At 44.3% G+C, this 23,902-nt stretch overlaps 1 protein-coding gene across 4 annotated transcripts in view; it reads left to right on the forward strand.

Annotated features, from left to right (window-relative positions):
* CNR2 (cannabinoid receptor 2) overlaps nucleotides 1-23,902 on the forward strand; it is a 28,712-nt gene that overhangs the window by 3,655 nt on the left and 1,155 nt on the right. The window contains exons 1-2 of one of the 4 annotated variants that reach the window (XR_012327032.1): nucleotides 9,494-11,452; nucleotides 19,167-22,751. Coding sequence is in view for 3 of the 4 variants with exons in the window: in XM_004327020.4 (XP_004327068.1) it covers nucleotides 19,212-20,294 (1,083 nt within the window). In the remaining variant the exon portion in view is untranslated. Of the gene's footprint in view, nucleotides 1-9,493; nucleotides 11,453-14,452; nucleotides 14,955-19,166; nucleotides 23,152-23,902 lie in introns of those variants that run through there. The other 3 variants (XM_033841343.2, XM_019938517.3, XM_004327020.4) reach the window with 3 other exon arrangements.

Genomic DNA, 23,902 nt, shown 5'->3' on the forward strand with positions numbered 1-23,902 from the left:
TTCACAGTGTTGCCTCTGTCAGAGTTCAATGAGTCCATCTTTTATGTGTCTCCGTGTATCTGCCTGGATCCTGGGGAATCTGATGGAGCCAAAAGCAGGAGATGGGAGGCTGCTGAGGACCAGGGGGGAGTGAGGTGCTTCATGGACCTTCTCTAAGTTGTCACATAATACTTATTGGACAGATGAGGCCACCAAGGCTCAGACACAGCAGGTAAATGGCAAAGACAAGAGTCAAGCCGGGGTCTGTCTTTCCACTACTTTCCACCAGCTCTTCCCAACAGGGAAGAAGGTGTTCCAGAAGGTTCACATTATTAGAATGTTTTCATTTTTTGAAAAATTAGTGAATAATTATTTTGCCATTTAAAAGATATTTTTCTCAGGGTGAGAGCTTCTTAAGATACATGGGAATCAGGAATTTCCTGGTGGTCCAGTGGTTAAGACTTGGCACTCTCACTGCCAGGGTCCTGGGTTCGATCCCTGGTTGGGGAACTAAGATCCTGCAAGCCACATGGCACAGCCAAAAAAATTTTTTTAAATAAAATAAAATAAATGGAAGAATCAAAAGCAGCAGTTAGTAGTGATCAAACAAACAATAACCTCATTACCCCCAACCAGGCTGTTCATCATTTGGCCACTGGAGTGGCTTTGGCTGATGCAAGGTTTTACATTGGTCTTATTCTTAATCTTGTATTGTTTAATTTATACCTCTTATGAACCAATGATTAAATAAAGGAATCAAAGTGAACACTGAGGTCGAATACACAAGGAAATAGGAGAAGGAAGATGATGACTCCTCCGCAGATAAGTCTTAAGATTTATCATTTGCATTTATCTGATCAAATTCCTTATATACCTTGTCATAAAAATTCTTGTGAGTTACAAAATGTTAAAAAGAGAAAATAGGGCTTCCCTGGTGGCGCAGTGGTTGAGAGTCCACCTGCCGATGCGGGGGACATGGGTTCGTTCCCCGGTCCGGGACGATCCCACGTGCCGCAGAGCGGCTGGGCCCAGGAGCCTGCGCGTCCGGAGCCTGTGCTCCGCAGCGTGAGAGGCCACAACAGTAAGAGGCCCGCATACCGCAAAAAAGAAAAAGAGAAAGAGAAAATAATATGTACTCTTTCTTTCCCTGTGTTGGGCATAAAGGTAATCTATACCTGCAAGGCATATGCAGAGAGGTGCTTGCAAATAGGGACCTGAGAGCTATTTTATCTTACCATACAACAAACATAACATTCTCTTTTAAAGTACAAATCAGATTTTTTTTAAATTTGTTTATTTATGGCTGTGTTGGGTCTTCATTGCTGCGCGCGGGCTTTCTCTAGTTGAGGCGAGCAGGGGCTACCCTTCATTGTGGTGCATGGGCTTCTTATTGTGGTAGCTTCTCTTTGTTGCAGATCACAGACTCTAGGCGCACAGGCTTCAGTAGTCGTGGCACGTGGGCTCAGTAGTTGTGGTGCACGGGCTTTGTTGCTCCGCGGCATGTGGAATCTTCCCAGACCAGGGCTCAAACCCGCATCCCCTGCATCGGCAGGTGGATTCTTAACCACTGTGCCACCAGGGAAGCCCTACAAATCAGACTTTTAAGCATCAAATGCAAGAATGCCAACCCCCAACTCATGACAGTGATCTCGCAGGGCTTGCGGGATCTTAATTCCCCAGCCAGCGATTGAACCTGGACCCCTGGCAGTGAGAGCGCTGAGTCCTACCCACTGGACCACCAGGGAATTCCCCATTTCATTCTATTTTAATGTCTATTTGGCCCCCCCATAAAACATCACTTTAAAATTTGTTCAGCAACCATGCATTTTCTTCTGTCATGAATTTAAAGCAAATCAAGCACATATGCCACTGTAAAGTGGGGAGAAGTCAAAATTTGTTTTTATATATTATGCATATAATTTAAATAAAATAAATGTTAGGGAAATTTTGGAAATAATACACTTATTAAAAATAGTACATTTGATTTAGGGGGCTTCCCTGGTGGCACAGTGGTTAAGAATCTGCCTACCAATGCAGGGGACACAGGTTCATGCCCTGGTCCGGGAAGATCCCACATGCCATGGAATGACTCAGCCTGTGAGCCACAACTACTGAGCCCACGCACCTACAGCCTGTGCTCCGCAACGAGAAAAGCCACAGCAACAAGAAGCCCGCGTAACCCAACGCAGAGTAGCCCCCGCTCGCCACAAAAAAGACCCAACCCAGCCAAAAATAAATTAATTAATTAATTTTAAAAAAATAGTACATTTGACTTAAAAACACTTCCTTTTTCATGGACCATAGAAAATTATGATATAGCCCAAATAATTCTCATGGGGGTTTGTAAAATTATATTTTACTGTGAAATAGTTCCTGAGTCAGGAGAGATGAGAGATGGTCTAGTCCAACCATCTCATTCTATTTTATTTTACTCTTTAAATTTTGGATATGATCCTTAAGTAATCTGGCAGAGAAAAATGCACACAAAAACAATAAACGTAATAGCTAACGTTTATGAGGATCTGTTAAGTGCCAGCCAGGCACTGTGTTATGCGTTTTCTACCTGCCGCCCGCCCCATTCACCCCTCGCAAGCGCCCTGAGGGGAGATAATTTCATTAACCCCATTTTACAGATGAGGACACTGAGGCTCAGGATAGTGAGGTAATTTGCCCAAGAGCCCACAGATTTAATAAGGGGGCAGAATCAGAACTCACAACTGTGACTCAAGGCTGCCTCTTAAACCTCTAACTATTCCCTTCTTGTTCTGAGCTGATCCTTACCTGTTCACCACCTCTCCTCACAGAAGCAGGAGATAGAAATCCAGGTTACCCTGCAAGTGGGTATACTGAAGGAATCAGTATTGCTGGATCTGATCCCAAATCCTAGGCTAGAAATGGTAATGTGCTTTCCTCTTCACGGCCACGGAGGCCAGAAGCCAGACAGATCCCCAAACACACGTGAATTCATTCTATCACAAAAGCCTATCGTGGAACTTGCATGAGGGTCAGCTCCACAGATGTCTGGCCTCTCCTTATCTGTCCATGGCCTGAGTGCCCACACTAGGTTTCATTTAGCATCAGCCACTGTCCAGCTGTCTCTGTGACCCTCCAGCCACTGTCACCACTCACATCTTAGCGGCCTGCAGCCCTACGACTCAGCCTCCTTACTGATGCCAGTTCCCTCAATTATACAGTGGGAGTCATACCACTTCCCTCATTGGCTCGTCGTGTGGAATATATGAGTTCATGTGTAAAGGGCGTAGCATGGAGTCTGGCCCACAGTATACAGTAAGTGCTCATTCAGTGTCACTTTCTGTCTTTGTCGTGAGCACTGGTATGTTTCAAGAGCTGAGCCTCCGGGGCTCTGCGCGTCATCACCCCACCACTCCCGCCTCTGCTCGGGGACCAGCCCAAATTGGAACCGCCACCCCCACTGCTGCAACCCTAGAAACAACCAGAATCAAGATTAGGGAGGGACCACACCCTTTGGGATCTGGCCAAGCCAGGAAGAGGCAGAACAGCCTGAAAGGAAACCACAGGGGATTCAGAATACCCACCATGCGGTTAACCTTTTCCTACTCTCTGCTATACAGAGAGGAGCCACCATGAAAAGTCCTCAGCATCCACTAATGGCCTCTCTGCCCCCCCTCCCCCTACCTCATTACAACGCTTTGCTTGTCCTACAGAGAGCACTTCATGGGCGGAGGGGGCTGACCAGCCACTTCTAGGTGTAATTTTAACAGTTTTAACAATGCTCCTAAACCCACCTGCTCCCCCCGCCATGCTTCCCATTGACTCCTGACCAAGCTTCCACCAGCAGCAAGTACACTCAGGGTGAGGGGAAGCCAGAGACTCTTATCGGGCATTTACACTTTAATGATTGAGTTCCTAAAATTTTCTGTAATAGGTTTTCTTTGAAAGAGGAGGATAGGGACTTCCCTGGTGGCGCAGTGGTTAAGAATCCGCCTGCCAGTGCAGGGGATGCAGGTTTGATCCCTGGTCTGGGAAGATCCCACATGCCGCGGAGCAGCTAAGCCCGTGCACCACAACTACTGAGCCCGCGTGCTGCAACTACTGAAGCCCATGCACCTAGAGCCCGTGCTCCACAACAAGAGAAGCCACCGCAATGAGAAGCCTGCTCACCGCAACAAAGAGTAGCCCCCGCTCGCCTCAACTAGAGAAAGCCTGCTCACAGCAACGAAGACCCAACGCAGCCAAAAATAAATAAATTTATTAAAAAAACAAAAAAGAAAGAGGAAGATAGGCCTTTAGTTCCTATTATCAAGATGAAGATAACCAGCACAGAATCAGAGTGAAGCCCTGAATTGTAGAGATGCTCCCTGCAGGGGCAGAACTAAGACACATGTCTTCAGACAGCATGTCAAGGTGCCCATCCTGGGACTCTGAACCCTGGGATCTGCTAAAGCAGGAAAGAGGGAAGCCTATGTACTTACAGTATTTCAAGAACCGCACGCCCCCAAAGGATAGAGGTCCCCAGGAGAAAGCTTCAGGATCTGACTGAGGGTGATGGGCCTGGGCCTGGGTTCAAATTGGGCTTTACCCTCTGTATGACCTTGGGCAAGTCACTTCATTCCCCTGTGCTTCTATCTCCTCGTCTGTAAAAGAGGGACATGAGAATAGCACCACCTTCCACTCCTCGTTGTGAGGAGTAACTGAGTTTACACGCAAAGCCCAGTGCTTGGCACACAGCAAGCCACTGTCATTAAGGTACAGTCCCCCCTACCCTGCGATCCCCCTCTCGCCCATATATTCAAGGCGGGCTGGTCAGGCTCTAAAAGGCTTTCCCTATGTCCTCTTGCCACAGAAGCTTTGAGAGTCACTTTTGAAATGTTAAGCCAGGCGTGCCCTTCCTGCTGATGTATATTCTATCAGTCCGTCTTTTCCCCCATAAATCGAGCAGTTGTGTCTACTTTGAGAATCTTGAAGAAGGTAGCCCTCCCTCAGGATTTTCACAAGTGTCACAGAACTCCTTCAACCAATTCCCTGGACAAATATTCCTCGAGCAGCTGCCGTGGGCCAGGCAGCGTTCTGGGCCCCTGAGATGCAGCAGGGAACAAAACAGACAACGAAGCCCGGATCTCTTGGAGCTGACCTGTCAATGCCCTGGCAGCTAATGGTGGTGCTGGAGGCCCTGGTTAGAGGAAATGGTCCAAGGAGGAAAGGAGGAAAAGGAGACCAGGGAAGAGACTGTTGCCCAGAGTGTGAGAAAGACCCCCGTCCCCCTCCATCCAGGCTGGCCTGCCTTCCAAGGATTGGCTCTGGCACCAGCCGTAGCAGAGCAGCCTGGCTTTGGGTTCTGATCCTGCCACCTACAAGCTGTGAGACACTGGGCAAATCCATTCAGCTGAACCTCACTTTCCTGATCTCTAAGATAGTGAGAATAAAGCATTTCTATCTGCAAGGGCAGTTTGCAGGATAAAGGAGAGAGTGCAGGTAAAATGCCTCCTGTAGTGCCCGCCACAAAGGAAGCACGGGAGACAGTGAAAAATTCATTTTCCTCATACGCTTTAACCACAACGACCCAGTATAACAGACTGAATGCAGAAGCGGATGAGAATCCAGCTGCCTGGCAATAAAGACATCTGCCCCCCAAAATTATTTTCATTAAAAACATGTTATTTCTATTAACATGTAACAGCTTTATTAAATATTGTTTCTAAGTTGTCAGTTTTGGTTTCTGCCCAGTAGGTGTTGAAAGATGTAACCTGCAAGGAAAGCCCTTTAGGATCTGGGTAACTTTTGAGATGGTAAAGAGGTGCTGAGCCCACGGAGTTTGAGAACTGCTGCTCCAGGCGTTCTCGCTGTTAGCTCTTTTCCCACCTGACGAATCCCCGCACCCACTCCCCGCCTCTGCCTGGCCCCGGCCCCGCCCCAGCCCGCCCCAGTTGTGTGCAGTTGATTGCACAACTCACAAAATGGAAGAACGAGGTTGGAAGGGTTTTGAGATCTCATCTGGTGCAGATGGACATTCTGAGAAGGGGACTGTTTTGCCTGAGGTTCTCAGGCATCAGTTCCACCCAAAATTGGAACTGGAATCCAGACTCCTATCTCCTTGGCCCAGGGCTCTCCTCATGACTGCAGGCTGTCGGGTACTGACTTCTTTACCGCAGCCTGGTTAATAATCCGTCAAGCTCCCAGACATACTGTCAGCTTCCTGCTCACTCAGCTCCAAAAGTCCTGACCGGAAACAGGATCTTCTCCCTCTGCTCACCCCCTCTCTCCTGCCTCTTGCCTTCCTCCTTGACCACGCCCCTGCCCTCACACCAGCCCAAGGGCATAGCAGACATGGCATTGTCACTCTCATTTGTTGCCAACTAACAAAGAACTTGAGAAGTGAGGAGAGGGACTTCCCTGGCAGCCCAGTGGTTAAGACTCTGCGTTTCCACTGCAGAGGGAGCGGGTTCCATCCCCGGTCAGGGAAATAAGATCCTGCATGCCACGTGGCATAGCAAAAAAAAAAAAAAAAATTTTTTTTGAGGAGAAAGCTACAATATGTGTACATATTATATATACATATATAATCTGCCGTCAGTGGCGGGCTAACTGTGTACCAGGCACTATACTAAGCATGATGCTATCCCAACTAGTCCTCGTGCTTCACCACCGATGAAATGTGTACTATATGTTATTCCCATTTTACAGATGAGGAAACTGAGGAAAAGAAGTGAATGAAGTAACTGACTTTATCCAAGGGCACAAAGCTAATACTTGGCTGAGCCAGGACTGGAAATCAGCCTGACTGGCAAATCCATGCAGATCAGGACTTCACCAGGCTGATGGGGACAGGACTAAAATCTACGCCAGCTAATAGTAGCAAAGGAGGCATGACTGAGTGCAACTGGTCAGAGAGGAAAAAGACAAAAAGAGAAAAGAGATGTGATTTGACCCTGGGACTAAAGACAAAAGATTGCCTGTGTCTGGCGTCACCTGGGCAGTGTCATGCATTAGATCCTGTCCCTTTATCAACTTGACTTTGTCATAACATAAAGGCTCAAGTCTGGCTTGGCCTGCCACTTGCTGTGAACTGGGGGCAAGTGCCTTGCGTTCTCTAAACCCATTTGCTCAAGGAATGCTACCTGCTTCATATAATAGCCATGAGCCCTTCCCTGCTGTGCAAACTGTCAAGTATGATCTGAATGTGGGCCTTATGAGTCTGTTCTCTGAAAGGGAAGTTGCTAGAGTATAAGGTAGTTGAAAAGAAGAAGAAGATATTTGAAAAGACTCAACAAAACTGTCCTGTGGGCAGATTTCAGGTCTGTTAATTTACCGTGTAATGGCTTGGAGGTAAAGAGTGTAAAGCAATAGGATGGGACCCTGGGTCTTCAGAGGAATGAACAAGAGCACAGGTTCCTGATGCCCCCAGCCAGTCTCTTAGCAACCCTGTACCCCAATTTCCTCATTTATGAAATATTGAAAATAATAATATCAGATTTAAATGAGATACTGAAGAGAAAGTGCTAGTGCAATGCCAAGTGCCCATCACCACTATCCTCCAATCTTCTTTTCAGATGGCAGTATGGAGGCAACAGAGAGTAAGTGACTTCTGCATAGAATTAACCAGTGCCAGAGCCAGGTTCAAACCCTGAGTATCTGCTTCCTAACTTGGGACACTTTTCTTTCTACTACATTGCACACACGCTCTGTCGTTCAATTAGGTGGCCAAGCTACTGCTTGTTTTAAATAATTATTTCACCTGCACATCAAGAATGCTGGTATTACAGGGAAAATATTTTTGCAACTCAGAAGTAAACTTGTGAACAGTTAAAAAAAAAAAAGAATTCAGGTATTAATTTCCCCAGTTACAGATGAAGAAACTGAGGCTCAGAGAGTTTGAGTAACTTGCCCCTAGGTCACACAGACCATCAGTGGCAGAGCTGGGATTTGAATCCTGCAATGCTTCATTCCGAAGATGTGGCATTTAACCTTCGCTACAGTGGAAAGAGGATTCAGGCATCATTTAGCTCAATTCCTCCTGGGATAGAGGCTGGAGGTGATACAGATTAATGAAGGAAGGTCCAGGGAGAATGAGTGTCCAGACAGCAGGTGGTGACCCCACAGACCCCTGGGCAGGAATGATGAATGGTGAGTAGACAGCAGACTTGGGACAAAATCCTTCAGCCCCACAAGGCAGATTCATGGGGACTGGGTTTCTTTGACGACCAATAGACATTTGAGAAAGGAATTGTAGAGGAGACCTCAATGATGATCTTTTGCCCCAATTCTTTAAAATACAAATGCTTTCCTAAAAGGACTGGAGGTGGCCTATGTTATGAATTAGGGCAGTGGAAATAAAAGTGAAGCACTAGAGAGACTTCTCTGGTGGTCCAGTGGCTAAGACTGCACGCTCCCAATGCAGGGGGCCGTGTTCGATTCCTTGTCAGGGAACTAGACCCCACATGCTGCAACTAAAGATTCCACATGCCGCAAGCCACAACGAGATCCCGAGTGCCAAAACTAAGATCCGAAACAGCCAAATATATATATATATATATATATATATATATATATTTAATTTAAAAAAAAGAAAAACACTAGAAACTACTAAAAGGAGCAATAAGTGAATGAGGAACCAACCTTGAATGACCCAGCACTGCTGGCTTGTACTGCATTTAGCTCTGAGCTTCCTGGCAGCTGAGGGAAAAGGAAACACGAAAGTTTGTCTGAAGAAACCTGCTTTTTTCCTAATCGACATTTGTTCATTCATTTATTCAATAAGTTGATTTGAAGATATTTAAGAGCCTACTTTTTGCCAGGCCCTGTGCCCAAGGGCTGGAAATCCAGGAGGAAAGTACTAGAGAAATTAGCTTGGGAAATAACCCCTTTGGCAGCCCTTTGCATCTCTCCTCTAAGGCAATTTCTATACTCTGCCTTGCATCGATAACCTTCTCCTGCGACTCATATCACTGGAGAAATTTTAAGTTCCTTCCTCCACATGCTGGCCCACCTCCCCTGGCAAATGCATTTTAGGAATGACTATCCTGGTGTTCTGTTTATAAGGTTAAGGATCCTGGACAGCTGCCAACCTTCTAGTTAACTCTCTGCTTTCAACCTGCTGCTTGTGTTCTCGCCTCTTTCCGGAAGTCTGGATCTGTGGGCCAGGGACACTATAGTGAGAAGCTCACAGTGAGGCTTAGGGCGCGGGAGGACTGGGACAGATGGACAATGTCTGCCATGACTTGGGAATGGGGAGTGGTGGCTTGGGGGCCATCAAATTGCCTTGCTTATGTGGGCCGAGTTCCATCTCCATAGGGCTGCTTAGCCTAGCTTGGGTCCTTCATCAAAAGATCTCCACCAAGAGTCTACTGTGGGCTCTTTTTGGTGTGAGGGCGAGTAGAACACAAAGATGCCACCAATCCTTGACCCAGGTTCTCAAAATTAGAAGCTCACAGGGAGCAATATGAGGAAAAGACACAAATAATGGAAGGTAGACAGTGATCCATGCATTAGGACTCAATGAGTTTCATCCTCGTAGACAGGTAAGGAGAAACCAGAGAATGCTTCCTGGAGGAGGTGGCTTTTGATATAGGGCCTGAAAAACTAAATAAGATTTGGACAAAGGAATATAGCCCACAGCCCAAAACTCCACAAAACTTTCTTGCAACTGCAACCAAGTGCTACCAAGCACGGAGGGGAACTAGGAGAAGAAAGATGGAAGGAAGGCCCCATGACACCCTTCCTATGGCTGAACACAGTACCAAGAGCCCTGCTGGGAAGCAAGTCAAGAGCCTCAACTTGGTCTATTGCTAATGGATCATTCATGCAGGTCAAACAGGTTTTTTTTGGTTTTTCTTTTTTAATGTGATGGTCTGGACTTCATGGTAGTAAAGTGTCCACTGAGGATGAGTGAAAAGCTTTCTATATGCCTAAGTTCTCAGATGACAGTTGGACAAGACCAGCACAGAATCCTGTAAGAATCCTATAAACTAATTCTACTATGTCCTGCCATTCATTAGACACATACTGGAAGCCACCATTCATTAGACACATACTGGAAGCCACCATTCATTTCATAAATTTCTATCACTTGATTGTACAACAGGGTGATAGGGGTAGTATTCCTCCTAGTTTACAGATGAATGAAACAGAGGCTCAGATAGGTGAAGTAACTTGCCCAAGATCACACAGCCCACGAGGTACAGAGCTGGATTTGAATCCAGGGCTGGTTGAATCCAAGGAGGTTTGGTTGCCAAGCCTGTGACATTGTGATCCAACATTGCGAGTTTCCCAGAGGAGACCTAAGAAGTGACCTAAGCAACCCACTTGCTTTAAAGATGAGAAAAGAAAGACCCAGACAGGAGAAAGGACCTGCCCAAAGTCACTCAGTGGCAGAACAGGGACTGGAACCCAGGCCTCCCCACTCCCAGTAAGAAATAAATATGTTGGCTCCCGGCCTCCAGTCTCAGCTTCTCACTGCACTTGTAGCGGCCACAATCAAAGGGCCAGCTCCTTCTCACTCACACATGGTCCCCAGTGCCTTTGGGCTTTCAACACAGCAGTACAGAGGGGCCAGCTGTGACAATGGCATGCTTTCACTTCACACTTTCAGTTCAGGTCAGTAAAACCCCCAGGCGCACCTTTTCCTGAGCAGCTTCCCGGCACTCAATGTGTGCTTCGCAGACACTCAGCAGGAGTCAGGGCTCCAGGTCCTGGACACCCACTGCAGCATGGGCATGCTCTCTGGGGAAAGAGTGTCATGTAGTTTGGGGGTTTGGCATTTTTCTTAGGTGGGAAAAGCACTTGGTTGTTTGCTTCTCTTTTAATACTACATTTGTACGATGTCAAGTCACAAAATGTTTTCACACGCATCAGTGGTTCCTAATATTTGAAACTCCACTGACATGCTGATTAAAAAAAAAAAAATGAACCCTTTCCTCCTAACAAACGCACTGACATGAAGTCTTACCTACGCTTTGAAAGGAGTGGTACCCCATCACAGCCTCCCCATGGACCTGGTTAAAGAGCCATGGGGGAGATTGCCAGCCAATTTGGTTTTCCCAAGGAGAATCGGACAGGTCTTGTCATTGTCATTTCACAATGAGAAGAGGGGCTCAGAAAGCTGAAGGGACTTGCCCAAAGTCACATGACAAGCCATGCAGAGGTGGAACTGGAACAGTTGTGTAGCACAGCAAGCACTGAGTCTCTCTCTGCGCCGGGCGTTCAGACCAGTCCTTGCCCGGGAGGAAGGTTCATCTAGAAGCCAGAAGCTCTGACTCCAAAAGGGATTTCTATCTGCTCAGAGGGAAGGCAGACAGGGAGCTGGGTTTCCTGTTGCTCTGCGCATCCTGTTGTCAGATGTTTTCTTGTTAGGACCGCCATCCAAATGCCTGCATTTCCTGGCCTTACTTAATTTGCACAATAACCATAGGTTGGTGGCCACGCCAGGCCTGGGTGAGGCACAAATACCAGTCACCACCACCCCGGCATCCCTCTTCTAGGCTGGACTCTGCGTGGGGTAAGCCATTCTCTGATGGTGGGGGGCTGTTTTCTAAGGGAAATATGGCAAGAGAGTTGGAGGGGGATGGGACTGGGGCTGCGGGGGTGCAGGGAGGAAGCTTCCAGAAGTGGGAGGGTGGATATGGGAGCTGAGAAAGGCTTACACTGTCTCTTATTCATGTCCAGGGCTGAGAACTGGGCTAGCACCATTTCCTGTCTCACTCTGGGGTGGCCTTGGCAACATTCAGCAAAGGGCATCCATCTCAGGGAAACACTCCTTTTCAGCTTTTCGGAATAGGCTCACTTCTATGCTTACAGCACGAGGGTTTTGATTGTGGTTTGGGGGATGTGTTCCAGCTCTGCTGCTGATTTGTTGGGTGATCTTAGAAAATTACATCCCCACCCTTAGACTGTTTCCTTGATGGTAAAATGACAGAGGTGGATTAGAAGAGAGGTTTTCAATCTGTTCCTTGGAGGCTGAGGGCTCCACAGAGGAATCTGGACTGCCTGGAAGAGAGGACAATAGGTGACATGAATTCAGATTTTTACCTGATTTATGCATAGGTGTTCCATTGATGGTAAGAAGCATTCTGCTCTCTTAAAATTTAAAAAACACTGGATTATAAGAGCTGCCGCTTATTAAGCTCATATAATGCTCCAGGCACATTACTGTCAACAACCTCACTAAGCAGGTTGAATTATCCCCTTTGAAGATGCTCCTAATAATAATAACAATAATAAGCACTTTACTGAAATCCTCACAAAAACCCATTTTACAGATGAGAAATGGGAAAACAGAGGCATTAAGTATCTTGAACAAGGTCACCAGGCTAGGATTTGAACCTACCCTATGTGCTCCCCTCCCCCTAACACTCTTACTTGGGATCTACACATTGGCAACAGCCGCTTTCCATCCAAATGGGTTTCATTCATTAAGCAGTTTTTGTTTGTTTGTTTGTTTTGGCCCCGCTGCGGCTTGTGGGATCTTAGTTCCCCAACCAGGGATCGAACCTGGGCCGTCAATAGTGAAAACGCAGAGTCCTAACCACTGGAATTCCCCATTAAGCAGTTTTTTAGCACCGACTAGGTAGCAGGCATTGTGCAAGGCACAGAAGACCCAGAAATAATGAAGGCTCAGTTCCTGACCTTGACGAGCTGTGCATCCTCCTCCAAGTAGTTTAACGTCTCTGAGCTTCCATTATCTATGAAATAACAATAACCACAATTCCTATATCAGAGATTGTGTGGATTACTTTAGATTGTGGCTGAGAAAAAATATTTTGTAGAAGTTAAATTGCATACAAATGTTGGTTGGTGTAGTTATCAACCTGGTTGGAGAAAAGACTAATCAGAACTGGTTATAATATATACAGAGTAAGTCTAGGAACTTGGTGTGTGACTGCGTGGTCGTGGAAGCTTTCACTGGGCGAAAGACAAGTCCAGAAAAAAGATGAGCCAGGGAGAGGAACCCCTGGGGCAAAGGTGCAAGAAAGCAGAACTATCTGAGGAATGGTGAGGCAACCAGTTGAGCCCAACTGGGGCTGCCTACCGCAGCTGCAAAGGAATACTTCTGACCTTGCCTTGCTGTCACCAGACAGTACAGCACGTTGGGGTGGGCTAGCACTGTCCCATGAGCCCCTTGTCATTTAAAATGTTCTAGTACCCACAATAAAAAATAAATAAATAGTGGGATAGGGAGGGTTGGAGGGAGATGGAAGAGGGAGGAGATATGGGGATATATGTATATGTATAGCTGATTCACTTTGTTATAAAGCAGAAACTAACACACCATTGTAAAGCAATTATACCCCAATAAAGATGTTAAAATAAATAAGTAAATAAATAAATAAAAAGCAACGCCCCCCCAAAAAAGAAACGGGTGAAATAAATGTTTTTATTTAGCCCAATATATCATTTCGACTGGTAATTAATATAAAAACATTACTAATGAGCTATGTTACCTTCTTTTTTCCATACTGTCTTTGAAATCTGGTGTGTATTTTACACTCAAAGCATATCTCCGTTCAGACTAACCACATTCATGGTGCAGGTATAGACAGAACTGGAGTTGAACCCCAGTTCTCAACTCTTAAGTAACTAGGTCATCCTGAGCAGGTTCCAAATTAAGAACAGTTCAGTGAAGTGTCGAGCTCTCTTCTAAATATATTTTATGTATTAATTCACTTAGTCCTTATAACGTGAATTATCTATAATGGGGGGTTACCGTCATTATCCCCATTTTATAGATAAGGAAATTGAGTGAGTACAGGGAGCCCAAACAGCTTATCATTCCTAAACCTTCTTCTGCTCTAAAATGAGCATAAGCACACCCACCCTGGAGGTTACTGTGAGGGGAGGTTTGAAAATGCAGCGAAGGTCTTCTCACCCAGACACACCAGGAAACCACTGCTTGGGAACCACAGACCTCGCTTGTCCCAACTCCCACTCCCTGATAACCTCTAGCAAGACCAGAAGTAGGGTGAGGAGAGCGAGGCCCTCACCATGGGCACAAAATTTAAATGGGTGCCAAAAAATTATAATAAATTCTGTTTTGAGTGTAAATAAAATATTTAAATCTTATAAAATGCTGTTGTGAGTTTTAATGACCTACTTTTCCATTTTTCAAAAGTAACTACTTTTTAGTGTTTTAGTGTTTAATGTTTTGAGAGGGGAAGAAAAGCCAGTAAAGAATACAGGGAGGGGCTTCCCTGGTTGGCGCAGTGGTTGAGAGTCCGCCTGCCGATGCAGGGGACACAGGTTCAGGCCCCAGTCCGGGAGGATCCCACATGCCGTGGAGCGGCTAGTCCCGTGAGCCATGACCGCTGAGCCTGCGCGTCCGGAGCCTGTGCTCTGCAACGGGAGAGGCTACAACAGTGAGAGGCACGCGTACCGCAAAAAAAAAAAAGAATACAGGGAAATGTCTACATAGAGGAACACATTTCTTCCCTTGGCCTCAGGCAAGACATTGCTTTCTAGTCTAGTCCGAGGAAAAAACCTGCACTCGCTCCTGCTTCTCTAGTTCCTCTGCCACTGTCCGCGAGTTCTCTTCTCTTTATCTACTCTATAAATCCTCTACATTCTCCTAAGGGACTGGACTTTTGGCTCAATGGTGTGATGTTAACATTTATCCTTGTTGACACACATAGTTCTAGTTCATTTTTTACTGTTTCATTTATTTCTGTGTATGGAGGTACTATAATTTATCTATGCATTTTGCAATTGATGGACTTTTGTTGGTGGTGGTGATGGTGGTTTTCTTTTGCTATTTCAAAAATGCTGATTGTACATGTCTCCTTGGGCACATTTTCAGGAGCGGAATTGGTGCATCTCAGGGCAGTGGCTCATCTTCAACTTCACTAGATTTTGCCAAACTGCTCTCCACAGTGTTTGCCCCAACTTACACCCTCGTCACAGTGCTGACCGTTCGCACTCCACATCCTCTCCAGTACTCGATATTGTCAGATTCATCTTTTTGCTGATCTGATGGGAGTGAAACTTGCCTTTCTGTGGATGCTATTGAGGTTAAACATCTTTTTCAAGGATTATTGACCGTTTCTCTTTCATGCCTGATATTTTTCTTATTTGTAGGTTCTCTCCTTCGTCTTAAGTAATCTTGCCTGAGGTTTGTCTGTTTTATGATCTTTTCAAAGAACTAGTTTCGGTCTTTGTCAGGGCTTCTTGTTCTCTGTTGTTTTACCATGTCATCAATTTCTGCTCTTATTATTTCTGCCTTCTGCCTTCTTTGTATTTTTGCTGTTGCTCTTTTTCTAATTTCATGAGTTGGATGTTTAGCTCATGAGTCTTTTTTCTTTTCTAATATGAGCACGTAGGCCTATAAATTTCCCTTTCAGTACTACTCAGATGCATCCCACTCATTTTAATATGTTATAATTCTAAGAATTTTCTCATTTCCTTTATGATTTTTTGGCTCAGGAATTATTCAGGAGCTTCAAACCTGTGAAGTTTGTTAGTTACATTTTTTAAGTTCTTGAATTCTAAATAAATTGCACTGTGGTCAGAGAACATGGTTTGTATGTTACAGATTATTTAAAGTTTGTTGCAATTTACTTTTCACCTAAGACAAGACCAGTTTTGGTAAATGTCCACATTTGCTTGAAAACAATGAGTATTCTTTAATTATTGGGTGCTGAGTTCCATATGTGACTATTAGATCAAACTTATTAATTGCATGTTCAAATCTTATATATCATATTAATTAGTATATTGTCTGCTTAATTTGTTAACTTCTGAGAGAGGAATGCTAAAAATCACTGACTATTCAATTTCACTTCAATTTCACAAATATTTGTTGAGTATCTACTATGTACCAAAACTATTCTAAACCCTTATATCAGTGAACAAAAGAGTCAGTTCCTTGACCTTATGGAACTTAAATTCTAGTGGAACAGATAATAAACAATAAAGATTATATAGGGTAAATTATATGTTAGAAGGCGATTAGTGATATGGAAAAAATAAAATATAGAGCAGAGTAAGGGGGACCAGATGATCAGGAGGGTGGGGTGAGCTACAGTTTTAAATACGATGATAGGGTAGATGTCTTTGAAAAGGCAAAATTTGAGCCACAACTTGAAGAAGGTGAGATTGACCCATGCATAGAAAAGAGTGTTCTGGAAGAGGGAACAACTACTGCAAAGGCCCCGTTGGGGGGCGGGGGGGAGTACCCATTAGTAAGCCAGTGTGGCTAAAGCTAGTTGACCAAGGGAAGCATGGTTAGTAGGGAGGTCAGAGAGTCAATGGGGCCAGAACACACACAGCCTTCTAGGCCACTGTTAGTACTTTAGCTTTTACACTGAATGGAATGGGTGCTGTGTGGGGTTTGGCACAGAGGAGTGACATATTTGTAAAGGATCTGACATATTTTAAAAGGATCACCTTGGCTGTTGTACTGAAATTAGACAGGCCTGGTTAAAAGCAGGGAGTCAGTTAGGAAGCTATTGTAGTAAACCAAGTAAGAAATTATGCCTGATTTTTTTTTTTATATGCCTGATTTTTAAAATCCTAAATTAGATCAATACCTTTACTCACTTCCTAAATAAAGCTTCAACTCTATTCATCTCTCTTGCCTTGTGTTACTGTCATTCACAATTTTACTTCCACTTTGTTTTTATACCCTCCAAATCAGTCTCAGTCATCATTATTATTATTGTTGTTGCTTTATACGTATTTTTTTATTTACTCATACATTTATCAATTTATTTGTTCACAATTCCTGCTTGCCTTTCTGTTCTTCCCTCTGTGAAGAATTTCCTTCTTCTGATGGCATATGCTTTAGAGTTCCTTCAGTGAGAGTCTTTTAGTGGACAATTCTACTTGTATTTCTTTATTTTGAGTGATAGTGTAGCTTTTTTCCCTCTATCTTTTGACTATTATTACTGTTATTGGAAAATCTGCTTTTAAATTTAATTGTGATTCCTTTGCCTTTTCTGATTGTTTTAAATTTTTTCTTTGTCTTTGGTATTCTGAAGTTGTATTATGCTATATGTGAATGTGGAATTCTTTTTCTGTTTGTTTGGTTTTTGCTGGTTGGTTGGTTTTGGTTTTGGCCCTGCTGTGTGGCTTGTGGGATCTTTGCTCCCCGACCAGGAATCGAACTCCGGCCCTGGCAGTGCAATCGCCAAGTCCTAACCACTGGACAACCAGGGAATTCCCATTGGTTTGTTTTTAAAATTCTGTTCAACACACAACTATATATAAAATAGATAAACAACAAAGTCCTACTGTATAGCACAGGGAACTATATTCAATATCTTGTAATAACCTATAATGGAAAAGAATCTGAAAAAGTATATATATATATATATATATATATATAAACTGAATCACTTTGCTGAACACCTGAAACTAACACAACATTGTAAATCAACTATACTTCAGTTTAAAAAAAAAATTATGCTCGAAGTTCACTGTGATTTCTGAATCTGAAGAGTCATGTCCAGGAGAATTCTGGGCAATTCTCCACTAGCATCTCTTTGAATATGGCCTCCTCAATGCCCACCACCAATTTTATTCTTCCCTTCTGAAACTCCAGTTAGATATATTTTAAACCTTCTCTTTCAATCCTTCCTGTCTCTTAACCTCTCTTTCATATTTCGCATCTATCTCCTTGTGCTGCATTTTGAGAAGTTTCTTCAGATCCACCTTCTAGATCAAAGCTTTTCAGCTAGTCTCTTCTGCTCTTTAACCTACCCTTAAGGGTTACTGTTTTCAATGACTTCATTTTTCACTTCCAGAAACTCTACTTGATTCGTTTTCAATTCTGCCTAGTCTCTCATTAGGTAATCATGGTTTTGATACCTTATTGTTTAATCATATTAAACATATTCGGACTTCCCTGGCGGTCCAGTGGTTAAGGCTCCGTGCTTCCAATGCAGGGGGCGGGGGTGGGTTCAATCCCTGGTCAGAACTAAGATTCCACATGCCGTGCAGCCAAAACAAAAAAACAAACAAAAGCTTATAAACATATTCTATAACATAAACCCAAGAATTGTATGAATTCTTGGAAGTCTAATTCTACTGTCTGACATTTCTGCTAACTCTTGTTCATGTTTCCTTGTGCATTTTGTAAGTTTGCATTGTGAGCTCACATTCCATGGGCCTTTATATGTGGAAATCTTGTGTGACCTGGATACGAGAGTATATCCTTCTAGAGAAACTCAGAGTTTGCTTTCTAATAATGTCCCATACAATATTTGGGTGCCCTGTTTGTTTTTCTCAATATTTAGGACATTCTTATACTAAGAATGATTCATTATCTGACATTCAAATTTATCTGGACTCCTATAGTTTATCTGGCAAATCTACTGGTGTGAAACCCAAGTCTTGTCTCCCATCCCTAAACAGTTGTTAAAACTTCAGCATCTTACTTACCAAAACTGGCAAACAAAACAAAATAAAACATCAATGCAAAAAACCCTCCACCAGATCACTCTGGATTCCATTTCTTCTTGGTTTTGATTTCCTCTCGGTTTTTGACCCTTGGAGATTTCCTTACTTTCAAAGGGAAGTCTTAGGTGTAGTTTTCCGGTTTTTTAAAAAAAGACCAAAAAAGGCAGTCACTTTTATTTTATTTCTTATTTTATTTTATTGAGGTATAATTGACATGTAACATTATACTAGTTTCAGGTATACAACATAATGATTTGATATTTGTATACACTGTGAAATGATCACCACAGTGAGTCATTAACATTCGTTACCACACATAGCTGCAAATTTATTCTCTTATGATGAGAACTTTTAAGATCTATTCTCTTAGCAACTTTCAAATACAATATTAGTAACTATAGTCACCATGTTGTACGTACATTCCCAAGACTTACTTATTTTATAATTGGAAGCTTGTACCTTTGACTACCTTTACCCATGTCACCCCCCGACCCCAACCCCTGCATCTGGCAACCACAAATCTCTTCTCTGTATCTACGAATTAGTTGGGTTTTTTTTTCAGTTCCACATGTAAGTGAGATCATATGGTTTGCAGGTCGCTTCTGCTTCTTGAATTCCCACATGCCTCTCCTAAGGCAACCAGTACAGACCTAGCACCCCACTAGGATGAAGAAAGGGTAAAATAGAGAGAAACCAATATAAATCGCTGTTTCAACATATGATCCATCGCACAGGTAAAGTGTTTGGTTAGAGTCAGTGATTGTATGAGGTCATTATTGCGCTGATTGAAAAAGAACTCATTTCTTCTTCTCATTGTACTACAGCAAAGGCTTCTTGGTAAGCCCGGCAGAAGCCGAGGGACCCAACCCATGGAGATATGCGGGAAGATACAGGCAGGCAATGGCTCCACTGATGGCTTGGATTTCAACCCCATGAAGGATTACATGATCCTGAGCAGTTCCCAAAAGATAGCTATCGCGGTGCTGTGCACCTCTCTGGGCATACTAAGCGCCCTGGAGAATCTGGTGGTGCTCTACCTGATCCTGTCCTCACACCGGCTCCGCAGGAAGCCCTCGTACCTGTTCATTGGCAGCTTGGCTGGGGCTGACTTTCTGGCCAGTGCGGTCTTTGCCTTCAACTTTGTAAATTTCCACGTCTTCCATGGCTTTGATTCCAAAGCTGTCTTCCTGCTGAAGATTGGCAGCGTGACTATGACCTTCACGGCCTCCGTAGGCAGCCTGCTGCTGACCGCCATTGACCGCTACCTCTGTCTGCACTACCCACCTACATACAAAGCCCTACTCACCCGTGGGAGGGCACTGGTGACCCTGGGCATCATGTGGGTCCTCTCAGCATTGGTTTCCTCTCTGCCTCTCATGGGATGGACTTGCTGTCCCAGGCCCTGCTCCGAGCTTTTCCCCCTGATCCCCAATGACTATCTGCTGGGCTGGCTCCTGTTCATTGCTGTCCTCTTCTCTGGCATCATCTATACCTACGCACATGTCCTCTGGAAGGCCCGTCAGCATGTAACCAGCTTGGCTGAGCACCGGGACAGGCAAGTGCTCGGAATGGCCCGGATGAGGCTGGATGTGTGGTTGGCCAAGACCTTGGGGGTGCTGCTGGCTGTGCTCTTAATATGCTGGGTCCCGGTACTGACCCTCATGGTCTACAGCCTGGCCACCACTCTAAGCAAACAGGTCAAGGAGGTCTTTGCCTTCTGCTCCTTGCTCTGCCTTGTCAACTCCATGGTCAACCCCATCATCTACGCCCTGCGGAGTGGGGAGATCCGCTCCTCTGCCCGCCACCGCTTGGCCCACTGGAGGAAGTGCCTGAGGGGCCTCGGGCCTGAAGGAAAAGAAGAGTTCCCGAGGTCCTCAGTGACTGAGACAGAGGCTGATGTGAAAATCACCCCAGGGCCAGATTCCAGAGAGCTGTACTGCTCTAATCACTAATGAGGTCACTTTCACAATTTTAAATAAGCCAAGTCAGAAATCATTGCAATCCCTGGAGGAGAGTGTCTTTGATCCTCTCATCTTACTTGAACCAGCCCCAAAGGCCTGGACACTTACCCCTTTTCACTGAGTGTTGGCACTGACCCCTGGAGGGTAACCTGGCCACACCTGTCTGCACACAGTCTGTTGGGTAGCCAGACCCTGTGAGGGGCGGCAAGGTGGGCAGGAGGCAGGAGGCCTGGGACAGGCTCATTGCAGGTCAGGACAACCTTCCCAACAAGATGGCTTAGTGCCTGCATTCTCTAGAGACCACGGGAGCCAAGCGGAGCCTTCAGCCTCAGCAGTAAAGGGCCTGGAGGAAATCTGGGAAGAATGGATCACTCTCCTGGGATCTCAGGATGGCTGGCTAGCCCTTCTTCCTGTTTAATTGTTGGGTCCACCTTGGTTCTAGAGCTATGAAAGGCCCTACCTGCAGGTCACCCTTTCCCACAGAGGACCAAGAACTGCAATGCAATGAGGACCTAGGATGTGGATCCACCTCTTGCAGAGATAACTGACAAGCCTCCAGTTCAGGGCATCTTATCATTACGGTACCGGCCCTCTCTAACACCCTGGTAATCCCCACTCACAACCATTGTGTCCTCCTAGGTATGTGGGGAATACAGAGGAGACTGGGATCGCTTGAGATGCAGATTGGTTTTGTGAAGACCTATTTGATGGTACCACTGGAAGCAGGCAGTGTCCCAGGCTAACCCAACTCCAAAAAAAAGGAAGATATTCACAGGGATTTTGTAAGTCCCCGAATTGTTCCCGGTCATCCCTCAATTCAGCCCCTTTGTCTCCTCCACCCCCATGCCCTATAATGAATAATAAGCAGAGCAAGTGGGAGGAGGGGGAAATTCCCTTACTACGTGCCAGGTGTGGTTCTGACATCCCACAGTCCATCATCTCCAGCAAGGATTCAGCCCCATACTTTTGGAGATCCCAGGACACCCATATCTTACATATCAGGGAGGCTAGGTTCCTACCAAAGGGGCTTAAAGCAGTAGGCAAGAGAAACTGTTGATGGTGCGGAGGACTGCAGAGGAATCCTAATGCAATTATTTGGAGCTACAGATGGAGTAAAAGGAAAGATATTGATTAAACGTGTCTTCATTTAATACTTACAAGACGAGGTGTTCACTGTTCGTTCATTCATCCACCCATCTCACAAATATGTGCCAGGCTTTGTGCTAGGTCCTGGGTGTCCAGCCATAAAGGAGACTCTGCCCCTGTCTGATGGGGCTCACATTCTACATTCTGGTGGGAAGAGAGCCAATAAAAAAAGAAAGAAGATGATTACTGGTGGTACAATGAAGGAAATCGTCAGGGTCGTGGGATAGAGATTAACTGAGGTAACATTAGGTAAGGTATAACTACTGTGTGCTCTGGTCATAAGAGTCAACTGGCTTTTACTGAGGTTTTACTATGTGCCAGGCTCTGGGCTATGTGGTTTTAAATGAGGGATCTCACTTAGTCTTCACAGTAACCTGATGAAGAGGGTTTGGTATCCTTATTTTACAGATGAGGAAATCTCTGAGAGGCAAAATCACTTGCCTGAGGTCACACTGCTAACATGTACCCAAAGCTGGGGTTTTCAACCCAGTTCTGTTTGACTCCTAAGCCTCTTTACCACTAACCTCTTGGCCTAGTTCAGTCAAATTCTGCTCGATTAGGATAGTAATAATAAATAAGCCTATAAATAATAATGACTTCAATAATAATAAGTCTAAGTGATAAATATGTATAAAGTATAAGTGATAATATGACTTAATAGGTCCAATAATAATATTAGACTTTTGTAATATCAGATTGCTGCAAACTTAAGGTAATAACTCATCATTATTTCTCAACATACTTCATTTTATGCCCTGTATTAAACTTCCTGCAACAGTTTTCCACAAACTGAGTGGCTTATAACAAGAGAAGTTTATTCTTTCACAGGTCTGGACTCTAGAAAATCAAGGTGTCAGCAAGGCCATGCTCTCTCCAAAGTTGCATGGGGAGGATCCTTCCTTGCTTTTTCCAACTTCTGGCAGCTCCTGGTGTTCCTTGGCTTGTGGCAACATAACTCCTACCTCTGCCTCTGTCTTCACACGGCCTTTCCCCACCCTTTATCTCCAGGTGTCTTTCTTTTTTTTTAATTGAGGTATAGCTGAGTTACAATGTTATATTAGTTTCAGGTATAAAACATAGTGATTCGGACTTCCCTGGTGGCACAGTGGTTGAGAGTCCGCCTGCCGATGCAGGGGACACGGGTTCGTGCCCGGGTCTGGGAAGATCCCACATGCTGCAGAGCGGCTGGGCCCGTGAGCCATGGCCGCTGAGCCTGCGCGTCCGGAGCCTGTGTTCCGCAACGGGAGAGGCCACAACAGTGAGAGGCCCGCGTACCGCAAAAAAAACAACAACAACAACATAGTGATTCAACGTTTTTATAGATTATACTCCATTTACTTATTATAAATATTGGCTATATTCCCTGTGATGTACAATATATCCTTGTAGCTTATTTATTTTATGCATAGTAGTTTGTACCTCTTAACACCCACCCCTATCTTGCCCCTCCCCCTTCTCTCTCCCCACCGGTAACCACTAGTTTGTTCTCTATATCTGTGAGTCTGTTTTTGCTTTGTTATGTTCATTCATTTGTTTTATTTTTTTAGAGCCCACATATAAATGATAACATACACTATTTGTGTTTCTCTGTCTGACTTATTTCACTTAGCATAATACCCTCCAGGTCCATCCATATTGTTGTACATGGCAGGAATTTATTCTTTTTTAATGACTGAGTAGTATTCCATTTCATATATATATATATATATATATATATCACATCCTCTTTATCCATTCATCCCTTGATGGGCACTTACATTGCTTCCATCTCTTGGCTGTTATAAGTAATGCTGCTATGAACATTGGGATTCATGTATCTTTTCGAATTAGTGTTTTCATTTTCTTTGGATATATGCCCAGGAGTGGAATTGCTGTATCATATGGTAGCTCTATTTTTAGTTTTCTGAGGAACCTCCATACTGTTTTCCATAGTGGCTGCACCAATTTACATTCTCACCATCAGCGTACAAGGGTTCCTTTCTCTCCACATCCTTTGCCAATATTTGTTGTTTGTGTTCTTTTTGATGATGGTCATCCTGACTGGTGTGAGGTGATATCTCATTGTGGTTTTGATTTGCATTTCTCTAATAAGTAGCAATGTTGAGCATCTTTTCATGTGCCTGTTGGCCATATGTATGTCTTCTCTGGAAAAATGTCTATTTAGGTCTTCTGACCATTTTTAATCAGGTTGTTTTCCTTTTTTTATATTGAGTTGTATGAGCTGTTTATATATTTTGGATATTAACCCCTTATCAGTCATATCATTTGTAAATATTTTCTCCCATTCAGTAGGTTTTCTTTTCATTTTGTTGATGGTTTCCTTTGCTGTGCAAAAGCTTTTAAGTTTAATTAGATCCCATTTATTTTTGCTTTTATTTCCTTTGCCTTAGGAGACAAATTCAAAAAAATATTGCTACGATTTATGTCAGAGAGTGTTCTGCCTATGTTTTCTT

The sequence above is a fragment of the Tursiops truncatus genome, chromosome 1 (genome assembly GCF_011762595.2).
Source record: "Tursiops truncatus isolate mTurTru1 chromosome 1, mTurTru1.mat.Y, whole genome shotgun sequence".
NCBI classification, from domain to species: Eukaryota; Metazoa; Chordata; class Mammalia; order Artiodactyla; family Delphinidae; genus Tursiops; species Tursiops truncatus.